Raw genomic sequence first — 21,872 nt, forward strand, 5'->3', positions numbered from 1 at the left:
GTGAGTGTGTGTGTGGGGGGGGTGAAGAGTGTGTGTGTGGGGGGGGGTGAGAGTGTGTGTGGGGGGGGGTGAGTGTGTGAGTGTGGGGGGGGGTGAGAGTGTGTGTGGGGGGGAGAGTGAGTGTGGGGGGTGAGAGTGTGTGTGGGGGGGGTGAGAGTGTGTGTGGGGGGGGTGAGAGTGTGTGTGTGGGGGGGGTGAGAGAGTGTGTGTGGGGGGGGGTGAGAGAGTGTGTGTGGGGGGGGGGTGAGAGTGTGTGTGGGGGGGGGGTGAGAGTGTGTGTGGGGGGGGTGTGAGAGTGTGTGTGGGGGGGGGGTGAGAGTGTGTGTGGGGGGGGGGTGAGAGTGTGTGTGGGGGGGGGTGAGTGTGTGTGTGGGGGGGGGTGAGAGTGTGTGTGGGGGGGGGGTGAGAGTGTGTGTGGGGGGGGGGTGAGAGTGTGTGTGTGGGGGGGGTGAGAGTGTGTGTGGGGGGGGGTGAGAGTGTGTGTGGGGGGGGGTGAGTGTGTGTGGGGGGGGTGAGAGTGTGTGGGGGGGGGTGAGAGTGTGTGGGGGGGGGGTGAGAGTGTGTGTGGGGGGGGGGTGAGAGTGTGTGTGGGGGGGGGGTGTGAGTGTGTGTGGGGGGGTGAGTGCGTGTGTGTGTGGGGGGGGTGAGAGTGTGTGTGTGGGGGGAGTGAGTGTGTGTGTGGGGGGGGTGAGTGTGTGTGTGGGGGGGTGTGAGTGTGTGTGTGGGGGGGGGTGAGTGTGTGTGTGGGGGGGTGAGTGTGTGTGTGGGGGGGGTGAGAGTGTGTGTGGGGGGGGGTGAGTGTGTGTGGGGGGGGGGTGAGTGTGTGTGTGGGGGGGGTGAGTGTGTGTGGGGGGGGGGTGTGTGTGGGGGGTGAGTGTGTGTGTGGGGGGGGTGGTGAGTGTGTGTGGGGGGGGGTGAGTGTGTGTGTGGGGGGGGGTGAGTGTGTGTGGGGGGGGTGAGTGTGTGTGTGGGGGGGGTGAGTGTGTGTGTGGGGGGGGGTGAGTGTGTGTGTGGGGGGGGGGTGAGTGTGTGTGTGGGGGGGGTGAGTGTGTGTGTGGGGGGGGGTGAGTGTGTGTGTGGGGGGGGTGAGTGTGTGTGTGGGGGGGGTGAGTGTGTGAGTGGGGGGGGGAGTGAGTGTGTGTGTGGGGGGGGTGAGTGTGTGTGTGGGGGGAGTGGTGTGTGTTGTGGGGGGGTGGGAGTGTGAGTGTGTGTGTGGGGGGGGTGAGTGTGTGTGTGGGGGGGGTGTGTGAGTGTGTGTGTGGGGGGGGTGAGTGTGTGTGTGGGGGGAGTGAGTGTGTGTGTGGGGGGGGTGAGTGTGTGTGTGGGGGGGGTGAGTGTGTGTGTGGGGGGGGTGAGTGTGTGTGTGGGGGGGGTGAGTGTGGTGGGGGGGGTGAGTGTGTGTGTGGGGGGGGGGTGAGTGTGTGTGTGGGGGGGGGTGAGTGTGTGTGTGGGGGGGGGTGAGTGTGTGTGTGGGGGGGGGTGAGTGTGTGTGTGGGGGGGTGGGGGGTGTGTGTGGGGGGGGTGAGTGTGTGTGGGGGGTGAGTGTGTGGTGTGGGGGGTGGTGTGTGTGGGGAGGGTGAGTGTGTGTGTGGGGGGTGAGTGTGTGTGTGTGTGTGGGGGGGGTGAGAGTGTGTGTGGGGGGGGGGTGAGAGTGTGTGTGTGTGGGGGGGGTGAGTGTGTGTGGGGGGGTGAGAGTGTGTGTGGCGAGGGGGATGTGGGGGGGTGAGAGTGTGTGTGGGGGGGTGAGAGTGTGTGTGTGTGGGGGGGGTGAGTGTGTGTGTGGGGGGGGGTGAGTGTGTGTGTGGGGGGGGTGAGTGTGTGTGTGGGGGGGGGTGAGTGTGTGTGTGGGGGGGGTGGAGTGTGTGTGTGGTGGGGGGTTGAGTGTGTGTGTGTGGGGGGGTGAGTGTGTGTGTGTGTGGGGGGGGTGGTGAGAGTGTGTGTGGGGGGGGGTGAGAGTGTGTGTGTGTGGGGGGGGTGAGTGTGTGTGGGGGGGGTGAGTGTGTGTGGGGGGGGGTGAGAGTGTGTGTGGGGGTGGGGGTTGTGGGGGGGTGAGAGTGTGTGTGGGGGGGGGTGAGTGTGTGGGTGGGTGGGGGGGGGTGAGTGTGTGGTGGGGGGGTGAAGTGTGTGTGGGGGGGGTGAGAGTGTGTGTGGGGGGGGGGTGAGAGTGTGTGTGGGGGGGGTGAGAGTGTGTGTGGGGGGGGGTGAGAGTGTGTGTGGGGGGGGTGGAGAGTGTGTGTGTGTGTGGGGGGGTGAGTGTGTGTGGGGGGGTGAGAGTGTGTGTGGGGGGGGATGTGGGGGGGTGAGAGTGTGGTGTGGGAGGGGGTGTGGGGGGGTGAGGTGTGTGGGGTGAGAGTGTGTGTGGGGGGGGTGAGAGTGTGTGTGTGTGGGGGGGGGTGAGAGTGTGTGTGGGGGGGGGTGAGAGTGTGTGTGGGGGGGGGTGAGTGTGTGTGTGGGGGGGGGTGAGAGTGTGTGTGGGGGGGGTGGGTGAGGGTGTGTGTGGGGGGGGTGGAGTGTGTGTGGGGGGGGTGGGGGTGTGTGTGGGTGGGGGGTGAGGGTGTGTGTGGGGGGGGGTGAGGTGTGTGTGGGGGGGGGGTGAGGTGTGTGTGGGGGGGGGGTGAGGTGTGTGTGGGGGGAGGGTGAGTGTGTGTGTGGGGGGGGGTGGAGTGTGTGTGGGGGGGGGGTGAGAGTGTGTGTGTGGGGGGGGGTGGGTGGTGTGTGTGGGGGGGGGGTGGAGTGTGTGTGGGGGGGGGTGAGAGTGTGTGTGGGGGGGTGGGGTGAGAGTGTGTGTGGGGGGGGGGTGAGGTGTGTGTGGGGGGGTGGGGGTGGTGTGTGTGGGGGGGGGTGAGAGTGTGTGTGGGGGGGGGGTGAGGGGTGTGTTGTGGGGGGGGGGTGAGAGTGTGGTGTGGGGGGGGTGAGGTGTGTGTGTGGGGGGGTGGGTGTGTGTGTGGGGGGGGGTGAGTGGTGTGTGTGGGGGGGGGGTGGTGTGTGTGTGGGGGGGGGGGTGAGTGGTGTGTGTGGGGGGGGGTGTTGGTGTGTGTGTGGGGTGGGGGTGAGTGTGTGTGTGGGGGGGGGGTGAGAGTGTGTGTGGGGGGGGTTGTGAGGTGTGTGTGGGGGGGGGTGTGAGTGTGTGGTGGTGTGGGTTGGGGGTGGGTGTGAGTTGGGTGTGGGGGGTTGGGTGGTGTGTTGGGGGGGGTGTGGGGGGGTGAGGTGTGTGTGGGGGAGGGGGTGGGGTTGTGTGGGGGGGGGTGAGAGTGTGTGTGGGGGGGGTGTGAGAGTGTGTGTGGGGGGGGGGTGGGTGTGGTGTGTGGGGGGGGTGGGAGTGTGTGTGGGGGGGGGTGAGAGTGTGTGTGGGGGGGGGTGGGTGTGTGTGGGGGGGGGTGAGAGTGTGTGTGGGGGGGGTGGGTGAGAGTGTGTGTGGGGGGGGTGAGGGTGTGTGGGGGGGGGTGGAGTGTGTGGGGGGGGGTGGAGTGTGTGGGGGGGGTGGGGTGTGTGGGGGGGGGGTGAGAGTGTGTGGGGGGGGGGGTGGGAGTGTGGTGGGGGGGGTGTGAGAGTGTGTGGGGGGGGGGGTGAGAGTGTGTGTGGGGGGGGGGTGGGGGTGGGTGTGTGTGGGGGGGGTGAGAGGTGTGTGGGGGGGGGGTGAGAGTGTGTGTGGGGGGGGGGTGAGAGGTGTGTGTGTGGGGGGGTGGGGGTGGGTGAGGTGTGGTGGGGGGGGGTGAGAGTGTGTGGGTGGGGGGGGTGAGAGTGTGTGTGGGGGGGGGGTGAGGTGTGGTGTGGGGGGGGTGGTGAGAGTGTGTGTGGGGGGGGTGGAGGAGTGTGTGTGGGGGGGGGTGAGAGTGTGTGTGGGGGTGGGGGGTGAGAGTGTGTGTGGGGGGGGGTGGGAGGTTGTGTGTGGGTGGGGGGGGTGAGGTGTGTGTGGGGGGGGGGTGAGAGTGTGTGTGGGGGGGGGGTGAGAGTGTGTGTGGGGGGGGGTGAGAGTGTGTGTGGGGTGGGGGTGAGGGTGTGTGTGGGGGTGGGGTGGTGTGTGTGTGGGGGGGGGGTGTGAGGTGTGTGTGGGGGGGTGGGGGTGATTGTGTGTGTGGGGGGGGGTGAGTGTGTGTGTGGGGGGGGGTGTGTTGTGTGTGTGTGGGGGGGGGGGTGAGAGTGTGTGTGGGGGGGGGTTGGAGGTGTGTGTGGGGGGGGTGGGTGTGTGTGTGTGGGGGGGGGGTGAGAGTGTGTGTGAGGGGGGGGTGAGGAGTGTGTGTGTGGGGTGGGGTGGTGTGTGTGGGGGGGGTGAGAGTGTGTGTGGGGGGGTGTGGTGTGTGTGTGGGGGGGGTTGAGGTGTGTGTGGGGTGGGGTGGGAGGTTGTGTGTGGGGGGGGTGAGAGTGTGTGTGGGGGGGGGTTGGGGGGGGGTGAGAGTGTGTGTGGGGGGGGTGTGAGGTGTGTGTGTGGGGGGGGTTGAGAGTTGTGTGTGGGGGGGTGGAGTGGTGTGGGTTGGGGGGGGATGTGGGGGGGTGTGGGAGGTGTGTGTTGGGGGGGGTGAGAGTGTGTGTGGGGAGGGGTGAGAGTGTGTGTGGGGAGGGGGTGGGAGAGTGTGGTGTGGGGAGGGTGTGAGAGTGTGTGTGGGGGGGGGTGTGAGTGTGTGTGTGGGGGAGGGGATGTGGGGGGGGTGAGAGTGTGTGTGGGGGGGGGTGAGAGTGTGTGTGTGGGGGGGGGTGGGGGTGTGTGTGTGGGGAGGGGGATGTGGGGGGGGGTGAGAGTGTGTGTGGGGGGGGGGTGAGAGTGTGTGTGTGGGGGGGTGTGGGTGTGTGGGGTGGGGGGTGTGGGGTGAGAGTGTGTGGGGGGGGGGGTGAGTGTGTGTGGGGGGGGTGAGAATGTGTGTGTGGGGGGGGGTGAGAATGTGTGTGGGGGGGGTTGAGAGTGTGTGTGGGGGGGGGTGAGAGTGTGGTGTGGGGGGGGGATGTGGGGGTGGGGGATGTGGGGGGGGGGGGGGGGGGGTAATCTCTCTGATCGCCCAGAGCCGCGCGGACAGTCCTTTCCCCCAAAAAGGGCAAACAGAAGCGCGGACGGTGCCCCGTGAAACCCGGGCTTTCACTCAAAAGTTAACACCTTTCAATAAGAGAGAGAACTGGCGGATTTTTGTGTGTGTGTGTGTGTATGTATCTGTCTGTCTGCTTGAGGGGTGACGCGGGGTGAAGGAGGAGGAGACAGGAACCTGTCCCCGCCCCGGCCCTGGCCTCGGCCTTGTCTGTCTGACCCCTCAGTGCAACCAGGGCCCGGCCTGGGGCCACGGCCCTCCGCTCCGTTCGGCCCCGAGCAGCCTGTCTCCGGCCCGGGGCCATTCTAGGCTCACCCTCCGCCACCTCCCTTCAACCCCTTTTTTTTTGGGTGGGAGGTGAACCCACACACAACAAAAAAAAATAGCCAGACAACATCCCTCTTTGGGGGGGGGGGGAATGTAAACAGCCGCGAGAGCTGCCCACCTTGCAGAATCATAATTTCGAATGACAACTTGCCCCCGTTCGATGCGCTGAGCGCGTCAAGGAAAAAGGTTAAACAGTTTTTTTTTTGAAATTCCTCTCATCGCCGCCAACATGGCCGCCCGTTCCGTTGCTATTTGAAATCAGAGCCCCCCCCCGCGCCGCCGCGCGCGTGTCCCCCTCCTCCCGCCCCCGGAGTGTCTTTGTCAGCTTCACCTCTGTCACCTACAGCCGAACCCGGGGGCTCGAGCCCCAAGCTCGAGCCGCCGCTGCTGCTGCCGCCGCCGCGCCAACGGCCCGCGCGCTCTCTCACTCACTCACTCACACACACACTCTCACTCCCAACCCCACAGCACTTACGCGAATAAGGTAGGCGCTTCGGCTGCTCCTGCTTTCTCCTGGGCATTTTCCTTCCTCCCCACAACTCTCTTTTTTTTTTTCAAACCATTTTCTCTTCACATTCTCCTCTCTTTTTTTTTTTAAAAAAAAACGCTTTTCTTCTCTGTGCGTGTGTGTGTGTTTTGTGGCGGCACACTCGCCAGCAACAAATAAATATGTTTTTTTTAAAAGAAAAAAAAGTGTCTGTGTGTGAGTGTCAGGCGCTGGAGGGGCAGGGAGCCGCACACAGGATGCACCTGGCCGACCGGCCGTGGCCCCGGTGGGTGGGTGACTGAGTGAGTGTCTGTCTGTCTGTGAGAGAGGGAGGTTGGCGGTGCGAGACTCTGCTGCTCCAACCCTAACACTAATCTCGAGATCAAAGGGCAAGTGCAGGGACGACAAGTAAAGGTGCCGCTCGGCTCGCAGGGATACATTCGAGACGAGCACTTACCCCCCCCCCTCCTCCTCCTCCTCCTACTCCCTCCACCCCTCAAACTGCAGACCGGTGCAAAATAAAAACAGCCCTGTTAATTGTTTGCATATTGCAATACATGTTTTAGAGTGGCCTGTTTGCCACCTAAAGTTCAACCGTGCATTCTCTTTAACCCCTGACCGGGTAGGGACTCATATTATTTTTGTTACGTAATTACGGTCCGAAAAAAAGCTGAACTTGTCGACATTTAACCAGCTGCAAACGAAGCTGATGTCAAAAATTCTTTTGAATTAGGTGTACTTGCAATCTGTTTCACCGTTCTAAATGAAAGACTGTAACGTTTTGTCTAGGTAACATTGAGTTAAGAAAAAAAAACTTCAAAATACATAAAGAGCTCGTATTTTAAGGCATTACAAAAGTTTGTCGTGCGAGCCTACTGTATTCGAGATTAAGGGATTTTTTTTCGGCAACATCAAGTTTCAAGCAATATGATTCAAGTGTTTCCATTCAAATTGAAAAACAATTTGATACATAAGCTTACAATCAGTTCATCGCTCAGAACAATTTTATATTGAATTGTCTAATTCTGTCTTTCCTTTTGCAAAATAATAACCTTTTAACAAGAATCATGTTACTTGTTTATATATACCTGTTCGTTTCATTTGGAAAGACTGTAATGGGCAAATTAATGATAAAGTTCTTCTGAAAATAATCATTCTATTTACATACTAAATAAAATTGAACTGATTAAATGATTAAACCTTTTTTTCGGATTTTCTTTCAAACCATCCATAAACTCATCAGCATGTGAGAAATGTCTAAAATGCATATAATTTACATATCATAACATTCAAAGTTTCTCATTCCACAGGTGCCTGTGTGCTGAATGTTTTCTGTTTTGATCTTAGTTTACAGTATGGGGAATATTTTGCCTTTAAAATAGACAACATGATTTTTGAATAAAAAGCAAAGACTTTTCCAGCATTGTTTCAGATTTCCAACATCTGCAGTAGTTTGTTTTTATTTGAATGGTTAATTCACTGCCACTTCTCTTCCACGCATTCCCACCTTGAAAATGTTATGCCCTTCTGTCTGACTGGATTTCTATTTTAATCTTTTGATTTGTTCTTCCTCATTAGTTTCTACCTCCTTCCTAGTGTTTGAAAGTGTTTGCCAAAAATGTGCTTTCACCGCTGCATCGTCTTCCTCAGTGACCGTCTCCAGCTCCACCTTACCAGTTTAGAAGAAGAGTTATATAAGACTTAAAACATTAATTCTGTTTTTCTCCCCACAGATGCTGCCAAAGTTTCTGCAGAACTTTGGGTGTTTGACCTGTTAACTGTGTTGATGGTGTCAGTTGGGTGAGAGATCAGGAGCTATAGAAAAACAAAATAATTTGGGTGCATATAAATCATTGAAAGTGTACAGATACAAAAAGTGATCAAGAAGGCAAAATAATTTTGTCCATTGTTCCAAGAGTTGTGAAATGTGAATGTTCCCATGCCTCTCCAGTCTTCCCTCATTACTCAGAAACTGATATAGAGTCATAGAGATGTACAGCACGGAAACAAACCGTCCAACTCGTCCATGCCAACCAGATATCCCAACCCAATCTAGTCCCACCTGCCAGCACCCGGCCTGTTTCCATCCAAACTTTTCCTATCCATCCAGATGTCTTTTAAATGTTGCAATTGTACTAACCTCCACCACTGCCTCTGGCAGCTGATTCCATGCACGTACCACCCTGTGCATGAAAACGTTGCTGCTTAGGTCTCTTTTATATCCTTCCACTCTCACCCTAAACCTATCCCCTCTAGTTCTGGACTCCCCCTCCCCAGGGAAAAGACTTTGTCCATTTATCCTATCCATGTCCCTCATGATTTTATAAACCTCTGTAAGGTTACCCCTCAGCCTCCGACGATCCAGGGAAAACAGCCCCAGCCTGTTCAGCGTCTCCCTATAGCTCAAATCCTCCAACCCTGGTAACATCCTTGTAAATCTTTTCTGTACCTTGTCAAGTTTCACAACATCATTCCAATAGGAAGGAGACCAGAATTGCATGCAATATTCCAACAGTGGCCTTATCAATGTCCTGTACAGCCGCAACATAACCTCCCAACTCCTGCACTCAATACTCTGACCAATAAAGGAAAGCATACCAAATGCCTTCTTCACTCTCCTATCTACCTGTGACTCTACTTTCAAGGAGTTATGAACCTGTATTCCAAGGTCTCTTTGTTTAGCAACATTCCCTACAACCTTACCACTAAGTATATAAGTCCTGCTAAGATTTGCTTTCCCAAAATGCAACACCTCCTATTTCTCTAAATTAAACTTCACCTGCCACTCCTCAGCCCACTGGCCCATCTGATCAAGATCCCATGTAATCTGAGGTAACCTTCTTCGCTGTCTACTACGCCTTCAATTTTGGTGTCATCTACTAAATAAATAACTATACTTCTTATGCTCACATCCAAATCATTTATATAAATGACAAAAAGTAGTGGACCCAGCATCGATCCTTGTGGCACTCTACTGGTCACAGGCCTCCAGTCTGAAAAATAACCCTCCACCACCACCCTCTGTCTTCTACCTTTGAGCCAGTTCTGTATCCAAATGGCTAGTTCTCCCTGTATTCAATGAGATCTAACCTTGCTAATCAGTCTCCCATGGGGAACCTTGTCGAACACCTTACTGAAGTCCATATGGATCATGTTTACATCTCTGCCCTCATTAATCCTCTTTGTTACTTCTTCAAAAAAACGCAATCAAGTTCATGAGACATGATTTCCCATGTTGACTATCCCTAATCAGTCCTTGCTTTTCCAAATACATGTACATCCTGTCCACCACCGACGTCAGGCTCACTGGTCTATAGTTCCCTGGCTTGTCCTTACCACCTTTCTTAAATAGTGGCACCACATTAGCCAATCCCCAGTCTTCTGGCACCTCACCTGTGACTATTGATGATACAAATATCTCAGCAAGGGGACCAACAATCACTTCCCTAGCTTCCCACGGAGTTCCAGGGTGCACCTGATCAGGTCCTGGGGATTTATCCACTTTTATGCATTTCAAGACATCCAGCACCTCTTCCTTTGTAATGTGGGCATTTTTCAATATGTCTCTATCTATTTCCCTACATTCTATACCTTCCATGTCCTTTTCCACAATAAATACTGATGTGAAATACTCTTTTAGAATCTTCCCCATCCTATTTGACTCCACACAAAGGCCGCCTTGCTGATCTTTTAGTGGCCCTATTCTCTCCCTAGTTACCCTTTTGTCCTTAATATATTTGTAAAAACCCTTTGGATTCCCCTTAACTCTTTTTGCCAAAGCTATCTCATGTCCCCTTTTTGTCGTCCTGATTTCTCTCTTAAGTATACTCCTACTGCCTTTATACAATTCTAAGGATTCACTCGATCTATCCTGTCCATACCTGACAAATGCTTCCTTCTTTTTCTTAACCAATCCCTCAATTTCTTTGGTCAGCCAGCACTCCCTACACCTACTAGCCTTTCCTTTCACCCTAACAGGAATATGCTATCTCTGGATTCTGGCTATCTCTGGATTCTGGTTATCTCATTTCTGAAGGCTTCTCATTCTCCAGCCGTCCCTTTACCTGTGAACATCTGCCCCCAATCAGCTTTTGAAAGTTCTTGCCTCATACCATCAAAATTAGCCTTCCTTCAGTTTAGAACTTCAACTTTTAGATCTGGTCTATCCTTTTCTATCACTATTTTAAAACTAACAGAATTATGGTCGCAGACCTCAAAGTGCTCCCCCACTGACGCCTCAGTCACCTGCCCTGCCTTATTTCCCAAGAGTAGGTCAAGTTTTGCACCTTCTCTAGTAGGTACATCCACATACTGAATCAGAAAATTTTCTTGTACACAGTTAACAAATTCCTCTCCATCTAAACCCTTAACACTATGGCAGTCCCAGTCTATGATTGGAAAGTTAAAATACCCTACCATAGCCACCTTATTATTCTTACAGATAACTGAAATCGCCTTACAAAGTTGTTTCTCAATTTCCTGCTGACTATTAGGGGGTCTATAATACAATCCCAATAAGGTGATCATCCCTTTCTTATTTCTCAATTCAACCCAAATAACTTCCCTGGATGTATTTCCAGGAATATCTTCCTTCAGTACAGCTGTAATGCTATCCCTTATCAAAAATGCCACTCCCCCTCCTCTCTTGCCTCCCTTTCTGTCCTTCCTATAGCATTAAGCCGCCAGTCCTGTCCATCCCTGAGCCACGTTTCTGTAATTGCTATGATATCGCAGTCCCATGTTCCTAACTATGCCCTGAGTTCATCTGCCTTCCCTGTTAGGCCTCTTGCATTGAAATAAACGCAGTTTAATTTATCACTCCGACCTTGTTCTATGCTTTGTCCCTGCCTGCCCTGACTGTTTGACTCGCTTCTTTTCTCAACTGTACCAGACTCAGATGTCATTAAATAAATGTGCAGACGCTTAGAAACAGGAGTAGGCTACTCAGTCTCTTAAGTCTGTTTCACCATTCAATAAGATCATGGCTGATCTGTGGCCTAATTGACTTAGGCCATATCCCTTAATAGTTTTGCTTAACAAAAATTTATCAATCTCAGATTTAAAGTTAACAACTGATCCTGCATCCACTGCTATTTGTGGAGGAGAGTTCCAAACGTTTACCACCGTATATGTGTCGAAGTGCTGTTTAACATTTCTCCTGAACAGTCTGGCCCTAATTCTCAGAAATCGTTTATCTTTATCTACTTTGTCTTTTCCTATGAATAACTTCAATGAGATCTTCTAACCTCTTTTAATTCAAGAGAAAACAACCTTAATTTGTATAACCTATCCTCATAATTTAATCCCTGAAGTCCAGGTTTCATCCTTGTAAACATGTTGTACTCCCTCCAAGCCCAATAAATCCATCCTAAGGTGTCGTGCCCAGATCTACTCTCAGTACCTCAGCTGGCGTCTAACCAGTTTTTTTTTGTATAACAGCAGCATAACTTCTGCATCATTGTACTCCAATTCTCTAATTAAAAGGCCAGTCACAATGGGCTGAATGGCCTCCTTGTACATTGTAACATTTATCTGCTTTCTTTACTTGCTCCCAATGTATGCAGAATAGATAGAATTTTACAGTTTAATGCTGTTTAGTGTGATATGGATTGTTAGTAAGTGAGGAAAAACTGAATGGTGATTGGATAAGTGTGGCACTAGTGGCACATTTGGTAAGAATTGGCATGTGAGGATACATTCAATGTTGCCCAATTAATTTTAGTTCCTGATGAAACCAGAATGCAGCTTGCTTGTAAGAGATAGTCTTTAAGTAGCTTTGCTTCAAGCATTGTAGGCTCAATTTAATTGGTACAAAAACAAAACACTGCAGGTGCTGGAAATCTGAAATGAAAGCAGAAAAGACTGAAAATAGCTGATTTGATAGCATCTGTTGAGAAAGAAACAAGAGTTAAAGTTTAAGGTCAAAGAACTTTAATCAAAACTTTGACCTGCACGCATGGTAATTTAAAGAGGTCAACATATGTCCATGTTTAGAAGGATATTGTTTCTTCTTCTGAGGCTTATAGCCAATCAGCAGTCGCTTGAGCCTATGTTGCATGCATTAACCATGGACATGAGCAGGCATTACAAAGTTGGCAAGCTGTCTGGGCCAGTTCGGTCAGGCTTGGAATTATCACTTATCGTGATCACTACACAATTCAAGGGCTAGCAAATTTAGCCCCATGTATCTCATTAGTACAGTTTAGTAATTAAACATTTGAATGAATATTCTAAAACACAGAAGTACCATACTGATAGTACATTAAACAATTTTAAAGTTGGGAATGATTTTCCCACTATAACTAGTAACACAGGAATAGGCTGTACAGCCTTTAGAACCTTTACCAAATTCAATTACAACATAAACAGCTCAGTCAGTGACACCCACTTCTTATGAATATTTATCAATCGGTGTATCAATTCCTTATATGTGCCTTGGTCTATCATCCCTTCATAACCTTACTGAAAAAAAACTATTAATCACAGTTTTGAAATTTTTGAATGATTTGGCATTAACAGCTTTTTGAGAGGGAGTTCCAGATTTGCACTAATTACGTTCCTGTTAGGACATGGGACAGAAGGCCCAATATTCAAACCCAATACTTTTAGTCTGTATAGAAATGGTTTAGGATTGGGGGAATTTGTTTTTTTAAATAAGGCAAGGTTTGGCTAAACTTGACTGAAAACAGATACTTATGGGAAAATCTACCACGGAACAGTGAGGGGGAATTCAAAATGGAATGGAGAGAGTACAAACCCAATGTGTTCCCATTAGGGTGAAATGTAGGATCAAGAAGCCCAGAGAACTCTGGATGTCCAGGAGTATTCAGGACTGAATAAGAAGGAAAGAAAGAGGTCTGTAGCAGGTACAGAGGGAGCAAATACAGGTTGGTCAGATGAGGAGATCAGTAGCAGATGGAAATTAATCTGGAAAGTGTAAGATGATGCACGTTGGAAGAAGTAACAAGACAAGGGAATACTCAATTGGCAGGACATGAAGAAGCTCAGAGGAACTAAGAGATCTTGGGATGCTTGTTCACAGATCCCTGTTTGCAGCAGGACAGGTTAATAGGATAGTTAAAAAGGCATACGGGATACTTTATCAGTTGTGGCGTAGATTATAACAGCAGGAAGGGCATGTTGGAGATGTACATAACTTTGGTGATCCACAGCTGGAGTACTCTTTGTAGTGCTGGTTGTCTCACTCAAGGAAGGATATGATTGCACTGGAGGGAGTGCATTTTAGTTATGGAGGGAAACTGGATATGCTCGGGCTGATTTCTTAACAGCAGAGGAGGTTGAGAGGGGCTGTAATAGAGGTGTGAAAGATTCTGAGGGACAGGACAGATTGGATAGGAAGCAACTGTTTGCCATAGTTGAAGAGTCAGTAATGAAGGGGCATAATTTTAAGGTGAAGGGCAGGAAATTTAGAGAACGTTTGAGAAAAAGTTTTTTTTACCCAGAAGGTGGTGTAAATGTGGAATGCACTGCCTGGGAGGGCAGTAAAGGGATGAAAACTCACTACCATTAAAAGGTATGTGGATGAGCACTTATCTTCATGTCATTCAAGGCTATGAGCCAAGTGCTGGAAAGTGGGATTAGTGTAAATACATTGATACTTCTGTGCTATATCACTTTATGATAACCATGGACCAGGTCTTTAGGGGGCTCATCATACATAATTCAGGTGCCCAGGCCAGGAGCAGCACCAGGGTCTGTATTTTGTCTCAAACCCTGGTTGCTGTCATCAGTCCTACATGTCCTAGCCCAAATCTTAAGGATATGCTGACTTGTTGTTGATTCTCCATATTAGAAATAGTTTCTCTCTATCTACTCCATCAAATCATTTGTTATACCCAGACCCTGGGTAACGTTCCCCAATTGTTTCTAGTTCCAGTTTAGGTCTACCAAATCACTAATGTCCCAGATGAGGATGGATGAACTGACTCCCCTTCTTCACTCATCCACTTCCTCAGCTAGTTGTAACAAAGTTAACTTAAAAACAGGTCCCTTCCCTTTCTCCCAGACCCAAATGAACTTATCTTTTAAAAGAGGCCAATTTAACAAGGCTTTGTAAAGTTAATAAGGAGTAAATTTATTAATTAGTAAACATGAAAAGAATTAGTAATGCTACACACAGAATAGAAGCAAGATGTGAATCCAAAAAAAAGTTATAAAAAGGGTTACATGAGTTAGTTTCTGAATTGCTTTCAAAGAATGGATAGTTGTGTGTTGTGACTATTGCAGTAGAGGTTACCAGTATTGTTGGCATTCGTAGTTGAACAATCAGTTTCATGATCTTTTGATTTTGCACATTTGTGCAGACTCCGTAGTTCTGATTTAGTTCGACTGCGATTGAATTTCAGCAATCACATGAGACTTTAATTGTCCTATTTCACTTTTCTGCGGGCTGGCTAACTGGCTTCTGGTACTCAGAGTGAGAAAGAGTATTTACCTGCAACACAAGGTGACTAAAGTCTTTGACTGTGACCTTGACAGCACACTAACACAAATGCTCAAGCCCAGGTTGGTACCCATGAGAAGGTTCAGTCCCACAAGTACACTCCAGTAAAGTTGAAATTGGCAATTTAACCTTGTCCTTGTGTGTTCATTAAAGGGGGGAGAAAACACAAAATGTGTTTGATTTTGGGACATAATCCATAGAGATGGCTTGTTGTTCAGCATGGGATTGTCAGCCTTCTCAGTATTTTAGATTAGATTACCTACAGTATGGAAACAGGCCTTTTGGCCCAAAAAGTCCACACTGACCCCCAGATCCATTCCCCTATCCTATATTTTACCCCTGACAAGATGGGCAATTTAGCAAGGCCAATTCACCTGACCTGCATATCTTTGGATTGCAGGAGGAAACCGGAGCACCCACACAGACTTGGGGAGAATGTGCAAACTCCACACAGACAGTCACCCAAGGCAGGAATCAAACCCAGGTCCCAGGCTCTGTGAGATGGCAGTGTTAACTACTGAGCAACTGTGCCACCTCAATCTAGAGGTGTGAAAGATTCTGAGGGACAAGACAGATTGGATAGGAAGCAACTATTTGTCATAGTTGAAGAGTCAGTGAAGGGGCATAATTTTAGGGTGAAGGGTGGGAAATTTAGACAACATTTGAGAAAAAGTTTTTTGGTTTTAAGTCACTCTTTCTCTGTTTGAAGATTCTTTGATATCTTTATATATTATATGCAGTCTGTCCCACAGAAAATTTGCTAGCCAGTGAAAGAATTTACATCTGTAGCTATTTTGTCTCTGTGGGTACTCACTTAAAAAAATCCATATTTTTGAATTAAAGATTAACAATATCCATAGTATTTTGGGGTTCTGAACCATTGTCATACTACATTTTATTTTAAATTATTGTATTAATTATATTAACTCCTGAACTTCAATAACAAGGGAATGAAAACCCGGTCTACACATTTTTACTCTCATAATTTATTTATTGTAACCTGGTTATCATTCTGGTGAAATCATGTTGCAGGGCCTCCTTGAACCATTGCAGTCCTGGGTGTAAGAACACCAGAGTGCTGGTAGGAAGTTCCAAACCTTGGCCCAACTATACCAAGGGTGCAGCAGTAATGTTCTAAGTCAGGATTGTCAATTAATTAGAAGGGAACTTGCAGGTAGTTGTGTTCCAAGTAACTGCTGTCCTCTTGTAGATAGTAGAGGTTGTGGATTTAAGGAGTATTAATATATATTGTAAAGAATTGTCTAAGGAGCTTTGGTGAATTTCTGCCATTCATCTTGTACATTGTATACACTGTTGCAAGTATGCATTGATGGTTGTCGGAGTAAATATTTGTAGGTATTACAAACTGGCTGCTTTGTACTGATGGTGCCAAACCTCTTGGGTGTTGTTGGAGCTTCACGCATTTCGGCAAGTGGAGAATATTCCATCATACTCCTGACTTGTCGATGTGGACAAGCTTTGGGGAGTTAGCAGTTGAGCTACTCACTGCAGAATTCTTACATTCTGATCTGTTCTTGTAGCTACCGTAGTTGTATGGCTAGCTCATTTCAGTTTCTAGTCAGTGGTAATCCCCATGATGTTTATGGTGGGGAATTCAGCAACAGTTGTGCCATTGAATGTCAAGGGGTGCTTTTCTCTTGTTGAAGATGGTCACCAACTGGCAAATGTGAGGTGTGCATGTTACTTTACACTTGTCAACCCAGTCCTGAATGTTATTCAGGTCTTGCTGCATTTGGACACGGATAGCTTCAGTACCTGAGGAGTCACAAATTGTGCTAAATATTGTGCAATCAGCAAGCATTCCCATTTCTGACCTAAAGATGGAAAGTAGGTCACTGCTGAAGATGAACTTAGAACACTAGACTGGAGATGAGATTACTGAACTTCATCAAACTTAATCATCTTGTTTTGTAGGTATGACTCCGACCAGTGGAGAGTTTTTCCTCTGATTCTCATTGACTCCAGTTTTGCTATTCCTGATGAAGGGCTAATGCCTGAAAAGCCAAATCTCCTGCTACTCGGCTGTTGCCTGTCCTGCTGTGTTGTTCCAGCACCATGCATTTTGACTCTGACTCTTCAGCATCTGCAGTCCTCACTTTTTCCTTGTGCTATTGATGTCGCACTCAGCTAAATATGGCCTTGATATCAAGACCAGTCACTCTCATATCTGGAGTTCAGTTCTTTAGTCTACTTTTGAACTGAGACTATAATAAGATCAAGAGCTGAGAGACCTTGGCAGAACAAATACTGAATATCAGTGAGCAAGTTGTTACTAAGCTAGTGCTGCTAAAATTATTAAGCTAGGTGATATCTTCATCACTTTATTGATGTTTGGAATGCACTGATGGGACAGTAATTATCCGTGTTGGATTTTCCTGTTTTTTTTTGTGTATGAGTTATTTTCATATTACCTGGTAGGTGCCAGTATTGTAGCTGTACTGGAGCAACTTGGCTGGGGGTGTGGAGCGTGGCATGTTCTGGAGCTCATGTCTTTGATACGATTGCCCAAATATTGTCAGGGTCTTTGCAGCATCCAGTGCCTACTACCATTACATGTTAGCACATGGAGTGAATCAAATTGAATGAAGACTGACAACTATGTTGCTGGGCTTCTCTGGAAATGGCCAAGCTGGGTTGTCCACTTGGCACTTCTGGCTGAAGATTGCAGCAAACGCTTCAACTTTATCTTTTGCACTGATGTGCTGTGATCCGCCATCATTGAGGACTGTGATATTTGTGGAGCTGCCTTTGTCAGTGAGTTGTTTGATTGTTCACCACTATTCCCAAATGGGAGTAACAAATTTTAACAGATGTAGATTTAATATTGGTCTACCCGATAATTCCTAAGGAATATGCTGAAGTGCCTCATTTTAACACCAACTGTGTTTTCAGTGCACAAGGTTTGGCATTGAAACCATGCCATTCCACTTCAGAAAAACCAGAATACAGCTCCATGTCTTTTGCTCCAATATTTTGTTATTCACTAGTGGAATGTGGGTGATTCTGGCTGGACCAGCATTCATTGCCCATCCTTAGTTGTCCTTGAATATATTTCGTATTGCAGCCTCTACAGCCTTCTGTGGTAAAGAAATTCTACAGGTTCACCACCCTCAGAGAAGAAATTCCAGTTCTGTTTTCGATGGGTGACCCACTTTTCTAAGATTATGCTGCCTGGTCCTATATTCTTCCACAAGGGGAAATTACCTTTCCACATCTACCCTCTCAAGCTCTGTAAGATTCTTTTATGTTTCGGTAAGCTTATTGACATATAGAAGACTAAACAATAGGTTCTGACCCAATCTACAAAACCTTTCCTCATAAGAAAATCCCTCTATACCTGGGAGCAGCCTAGTTAACCTTCTCTGCACTGCCTCCATTGTCTTTTTTTAGATAATGGGACTAAAATTGTTCACAATATTCCAGGGATGGTCAGGTGCATTGTATCGTTTAAGTGAACCCTCCCTAATTTTCTACGCCAGTCCCTTTGAAATGACATTATTGCCTGAACTCAGACGCAAGCTTTTTTTGTGATTTATGCATGATAACTCCCAAGTTTCCCTGTGCTGCAACTTTTGCTGTAATCTTTCTCCATTTAAATAATAGGTAGCTTCTCTGAGCTTCCTGGCAAAGTGCGTTAGCTCACATTTTCCTACATTACATTCCACCTGCCAAGTGTTTGATCACTCAATTAATTTATCATTCCAACCTATTCTTCTGTCATCCTCAAACTTGACTACAGTGCATTAACTTTCCTCACCCAAGACATTAATATACATTGTAAAGAATTGTTTTCTTGTACTTTAGCATGGTGGTCTTTTGTTGATCTCTAAAACACACGAGGCTATAGATTTGGCTTTAGCAATAGAATAGAAGTTTAATCCACAAAATAACCAAAAACAAAATAATATAAACAAAGTTATATATAACTGTTTAAAAAATTTTGAAATGCACAGCAAAACAAAGTCCCAAATACACCATGAGCATAATTTTACAATTACTCAACACTCCAGCGCAATTTTCTTTTCCCATCAAATCTGTATTTTTGACTTAACTGCTTCTTCTCAGTTCCAGTCCCATGAGCTTCGAGGTCTTTTCCCTTGACCACTCACACGTCTTAGACTCTCTCAGCTTTGAGTAACCAATGCAGGTTTCTACCAGACACCAGTCTGGTTTCTACCAGAACTTCAGTCAGGTCTCCTTCAAACTAGACAAATTTCCAAGCTAATGCCTTTCAATGTTTTTTTTCTCTCCTCTCGTCAAACCTCATGATATTAACAAACTTGCATTGACAAATCAAGATGCCTTCAGTCAACCGTTGTCTCACAAGAAAATTTAAAATCAAGGTTCTGGAAATTTTGACCAAGTTAATTATTAAACCTCTTCATAAAAAAACCTGTATGCAATTAGTTTAAAATCTAAACTTTAAAAATATAATTAATACATTTAAGGCACGCGACATACTGGTCTGACTTGTACTTTGTATGCTTTAAAATAGTGGTCCAGTACAATGAATATGTTCATTTATTAATATTACTGGATTTTTTTCCCCTTTGAACTCCATCTGCCACAGTTCTGTCAATTCAATGAATAAATCAATGTTTATTCCTAATATTTTACTCTTATTTGTACTACTTACTACCATGGGCTGGAGTTTGCAGTTTTTGACAGGTGAGAGAGGCAAGTTGGAAGTTTGTGGTCTGCTGACTTCCTCCCCTGCCATATCTAAAGGCTGAATAAAGCACATTGAAGCCAATTAATGGCCATCTAAGAGGAAGCGGGTCAAGTAGGTGAGGGAAGGGTGAGATGTGCGCCAAAGCAGGCCTCAAAGGAGGCTTGTTTGGCAGGGGATGGGTGAGCCAATGACCTGCAAGTACGTCACAGCTATCCATTTAAAGGCACCCTATCGCAGGTTAATGCAGCTGCATAAGAATTCATCATTTGGATAAAGAAAATAAAAAGAAAAATTTTACATCCATTGACCTTTTGGAGCAGCAATAAATAAGACCACTGTTTTCTTTCTAGGTATTATTATGCCAGCAGTGTCACATTCAGGACTCTTACCAGAAAGGAAATAATGCCTGAGCGCACCGGTCCCATTCCCTTTCTGAGTAAGTTGCATTCAGAAAATGGTACATATTCTACTCTTTAATTCTGTTTGTCTCTCCACAGAAAAGAAAACTAAATGAGATAATTGTCAAACAGTCTATCATCCTCCGCTGCAAATTTTGATGGAAAAAGACCAAATGGAGTGGTCCATAACCAAAGATGGCCTCCTTGTGAGTCATCCTAGTGATTGGGCATAGGGTGACGGTGGTTTACGTGATAAGAAACATGGTCAACAAGTAATGGAACAAAGGAGACCTCGCCACCAGATCAGACTGGTGGATGGAGATTGGACAGGAGATCAGGTGTAGGCTACAAGCAACAGATATGATGAGCACAAAAATGAAAGCAAAGATTCATTAAAATGTCCTTCATTCAAATTTGTAGGAAAAGATGGTACATGATGCCCATGAACACGTTGTCGGGACAAGAAAAACCTAACCCTACCATTTTGACTTTGGACGAAGAGGAAGTGCTTGAGTTGGCCTCAAACCAATGGAATAGGAGTCCTGAGATTCCATGAGCACATAGTTCTCTCGTGGAAAGGTTGTGCTGAAGGGGAGATGGGGGAAATTGAGCTCGGAAGAAGGGTGGAACATTTATGAGTTTGACTTTGCAATCTTCCATCATTTTGGGTAGGATCATATCACCCAATTTGGTACTTCAGCCTTGGACACATACCCTACTAATGGATGGGGAATATCAAGGAGAGGTGAATATGGCCAAGCAGGTCCCATTGAATGAATTATTTATTAGTTGTTAAATTTTCACATAAACTCTCTGACATCTAAAGTCCCCTATGAACCAACTCCGCTGCAGCCTGGCATGGCTCATCCTCATCATCATCAGAATCATCCTTAGACTCTACTTATATTGTCATGATTAGATTAGATTAGATTACTTACAGTGTGGAAACAGGCCCTTCGGCCCAACAAGTCCACACCGACCCGCTGAAGCGTAACCCACCCATACATTTACCCCTTTACCTAACACTACGGGCAATTTAGCATGGCCAATTCACCTAACCTGCACATCTTTGGACTGTGGGAGGAAACCGGAGCCCCCGGAGGAAACGCACGCAGACACGGGGAGAACGTGCAAACTCCACACAGTCATCTGCCAGAACCTCTGCTCTCTTGAATAGGTAACATACAGCACACCATAAGCATGAGAAATAGACAAGCAGGACAATATTGCATTTACCTAACCTAAACATCTGGATTATGTTCTGAGCAGGTCAGATAGTGGTGCAATGGGAGTGCCATTGGATTAGTTATCCAATGACCCAATCACACGTTCAAATTTCACCATGGTAGTATGTGGAATTTGAATTCAATTAATAAAACCTGGAAAGAAAAAACTAATTTTGGTGATGGTGACTAATATCAATTGTCATAAAACTATATCTGGTTCACTAATATCCTTTAGAGAAGAGGTGGTTCAGTGGTTAGCACTGCTGCCTCGCAGTGCCAGGGACCTGGGTTCAATTCCACCTGCGGGCGACTGTCTGTGTGAAGTTTGCATATTCTCCCCCGTGTCTGCGTGGGTTTGCTCAAGTTTCCTCCTACAATCCAAACATGTGCTAGTTAGGTGAATTGGCCATGCTAAATTGCCCATCGTATTCAGGGAGGTGTAGGTTAGGTGCATTAGTTAGGGGTAAACATAGGATAGTAGGGTAGGGAAATGGGTCTGGGTAGGTTGCTCTTTGGAGGGTCGTGTGGACTTGTTGGGCAGAAGGGCCTGTTTCCACACTGCAGGGATTCTATGATTCTCTGAGATGAAGACTAGTCATCCTTGTGAGGTTTGGTCTACATGTGATATCAGATATACATTGATTCACTTTTAAATGTCCTCCAATAGGGCCTTTCAGACTACACGGTTCAAGGCCAATTAAGCTTAAATGACAATTGATGGCCTTGCTAGTGATGCCCTCATCCCATGAAGATTAAATTTTAAAATTTGATCTGCTTGATTATGGACCTGGTGAACGTGTGGCTGTCATACAGTATCTTAGCATCGATTTACAGGTAACTGCCTCGCAACATAAACCATCTTGAGCAGATATCCCTTGTGTCCCAGAAGCCACCATCCAGGTCCTGTTGGAAGTTTGTAAGAGTGCTAAATGAGATGGATTCAAGAATGAAGACAAGCTCCAACTGCTGCAGTTAAACAATCTGTCAAAACTCACAATGTAAGTAAGGCGATAAATGTGCAGGGACTCATTGGGTGACAAGTGTGACAAAATCATTTTCCCAGAAGCTTTTGAGGATGCCAACGGCATCATGGCCTCACAGTGGTAGGTTTCAATTCCAGCCTTGGTAACTGTGTGGAGTTTGCATATTTTCCCTGCGTGGGTTTCCACTGGGTGCTCCAGTTGAAGAGCTTTTGCCCAAAACATCGATTTTCCTGCTCCTCAGATGCTGCCTGAACTGCTGTGCTTTTTCAGCACCACTCT

At 47.8% G+C, this 21,872-nt stretch overlaps 1 protein-coding gene across 5 annotated transcripts in view; it reads right to left on the reverse strand.

Moving 5' to 3' along the window:
* Window positions 1-6,182, reverse strand: part of znf827 (zinc finger protein 827) — a 127,561-nt gene extending 121,379 nt beyond the window's left edge. For 4 of the 5 annotated variants that reach the window (XM_043699079.2, XM_087975834.1, XM_043699088.2 and 1 more), the window contains exon 1: window positions 5,818-6,180. In XM_043699079.2, the coding sequence (XP_043555014.2) occupies window positions 5,818-5,863 (46 nt within the window). In that variant the 5' untranslated portion in view covers window positions 5,864-6,180. Of the gene's footprint in view, window positions 1-5,817 lie in introns of all 5 variants that reach the window. The other variant, XM_087975863.1, reaches the window with a different exon arrangement.
* Window positions 6,183-21,872: the final 15,690 nt, after the last annotated feature.

This window comes from Chiloscyllium plagiosum, unplaced genomic scaffold (assembly GCF_037043375.1).
Source record: "Chiloscyllium plagiosum isolate Xiang-an unplaced genomic scaffold, Cpla_swu_hap1 HiC_scaffold_1, whole genome shotgun sequence".
Classification (NCBI taxonomy): domain Eukaryota; kingdom Metazoa; phylum Chordata; class Chondrichthyes; order Orectolobiformes; family Hemiscylliidae; genus Chiloscyllium; species Chiloscyllium plagiosum.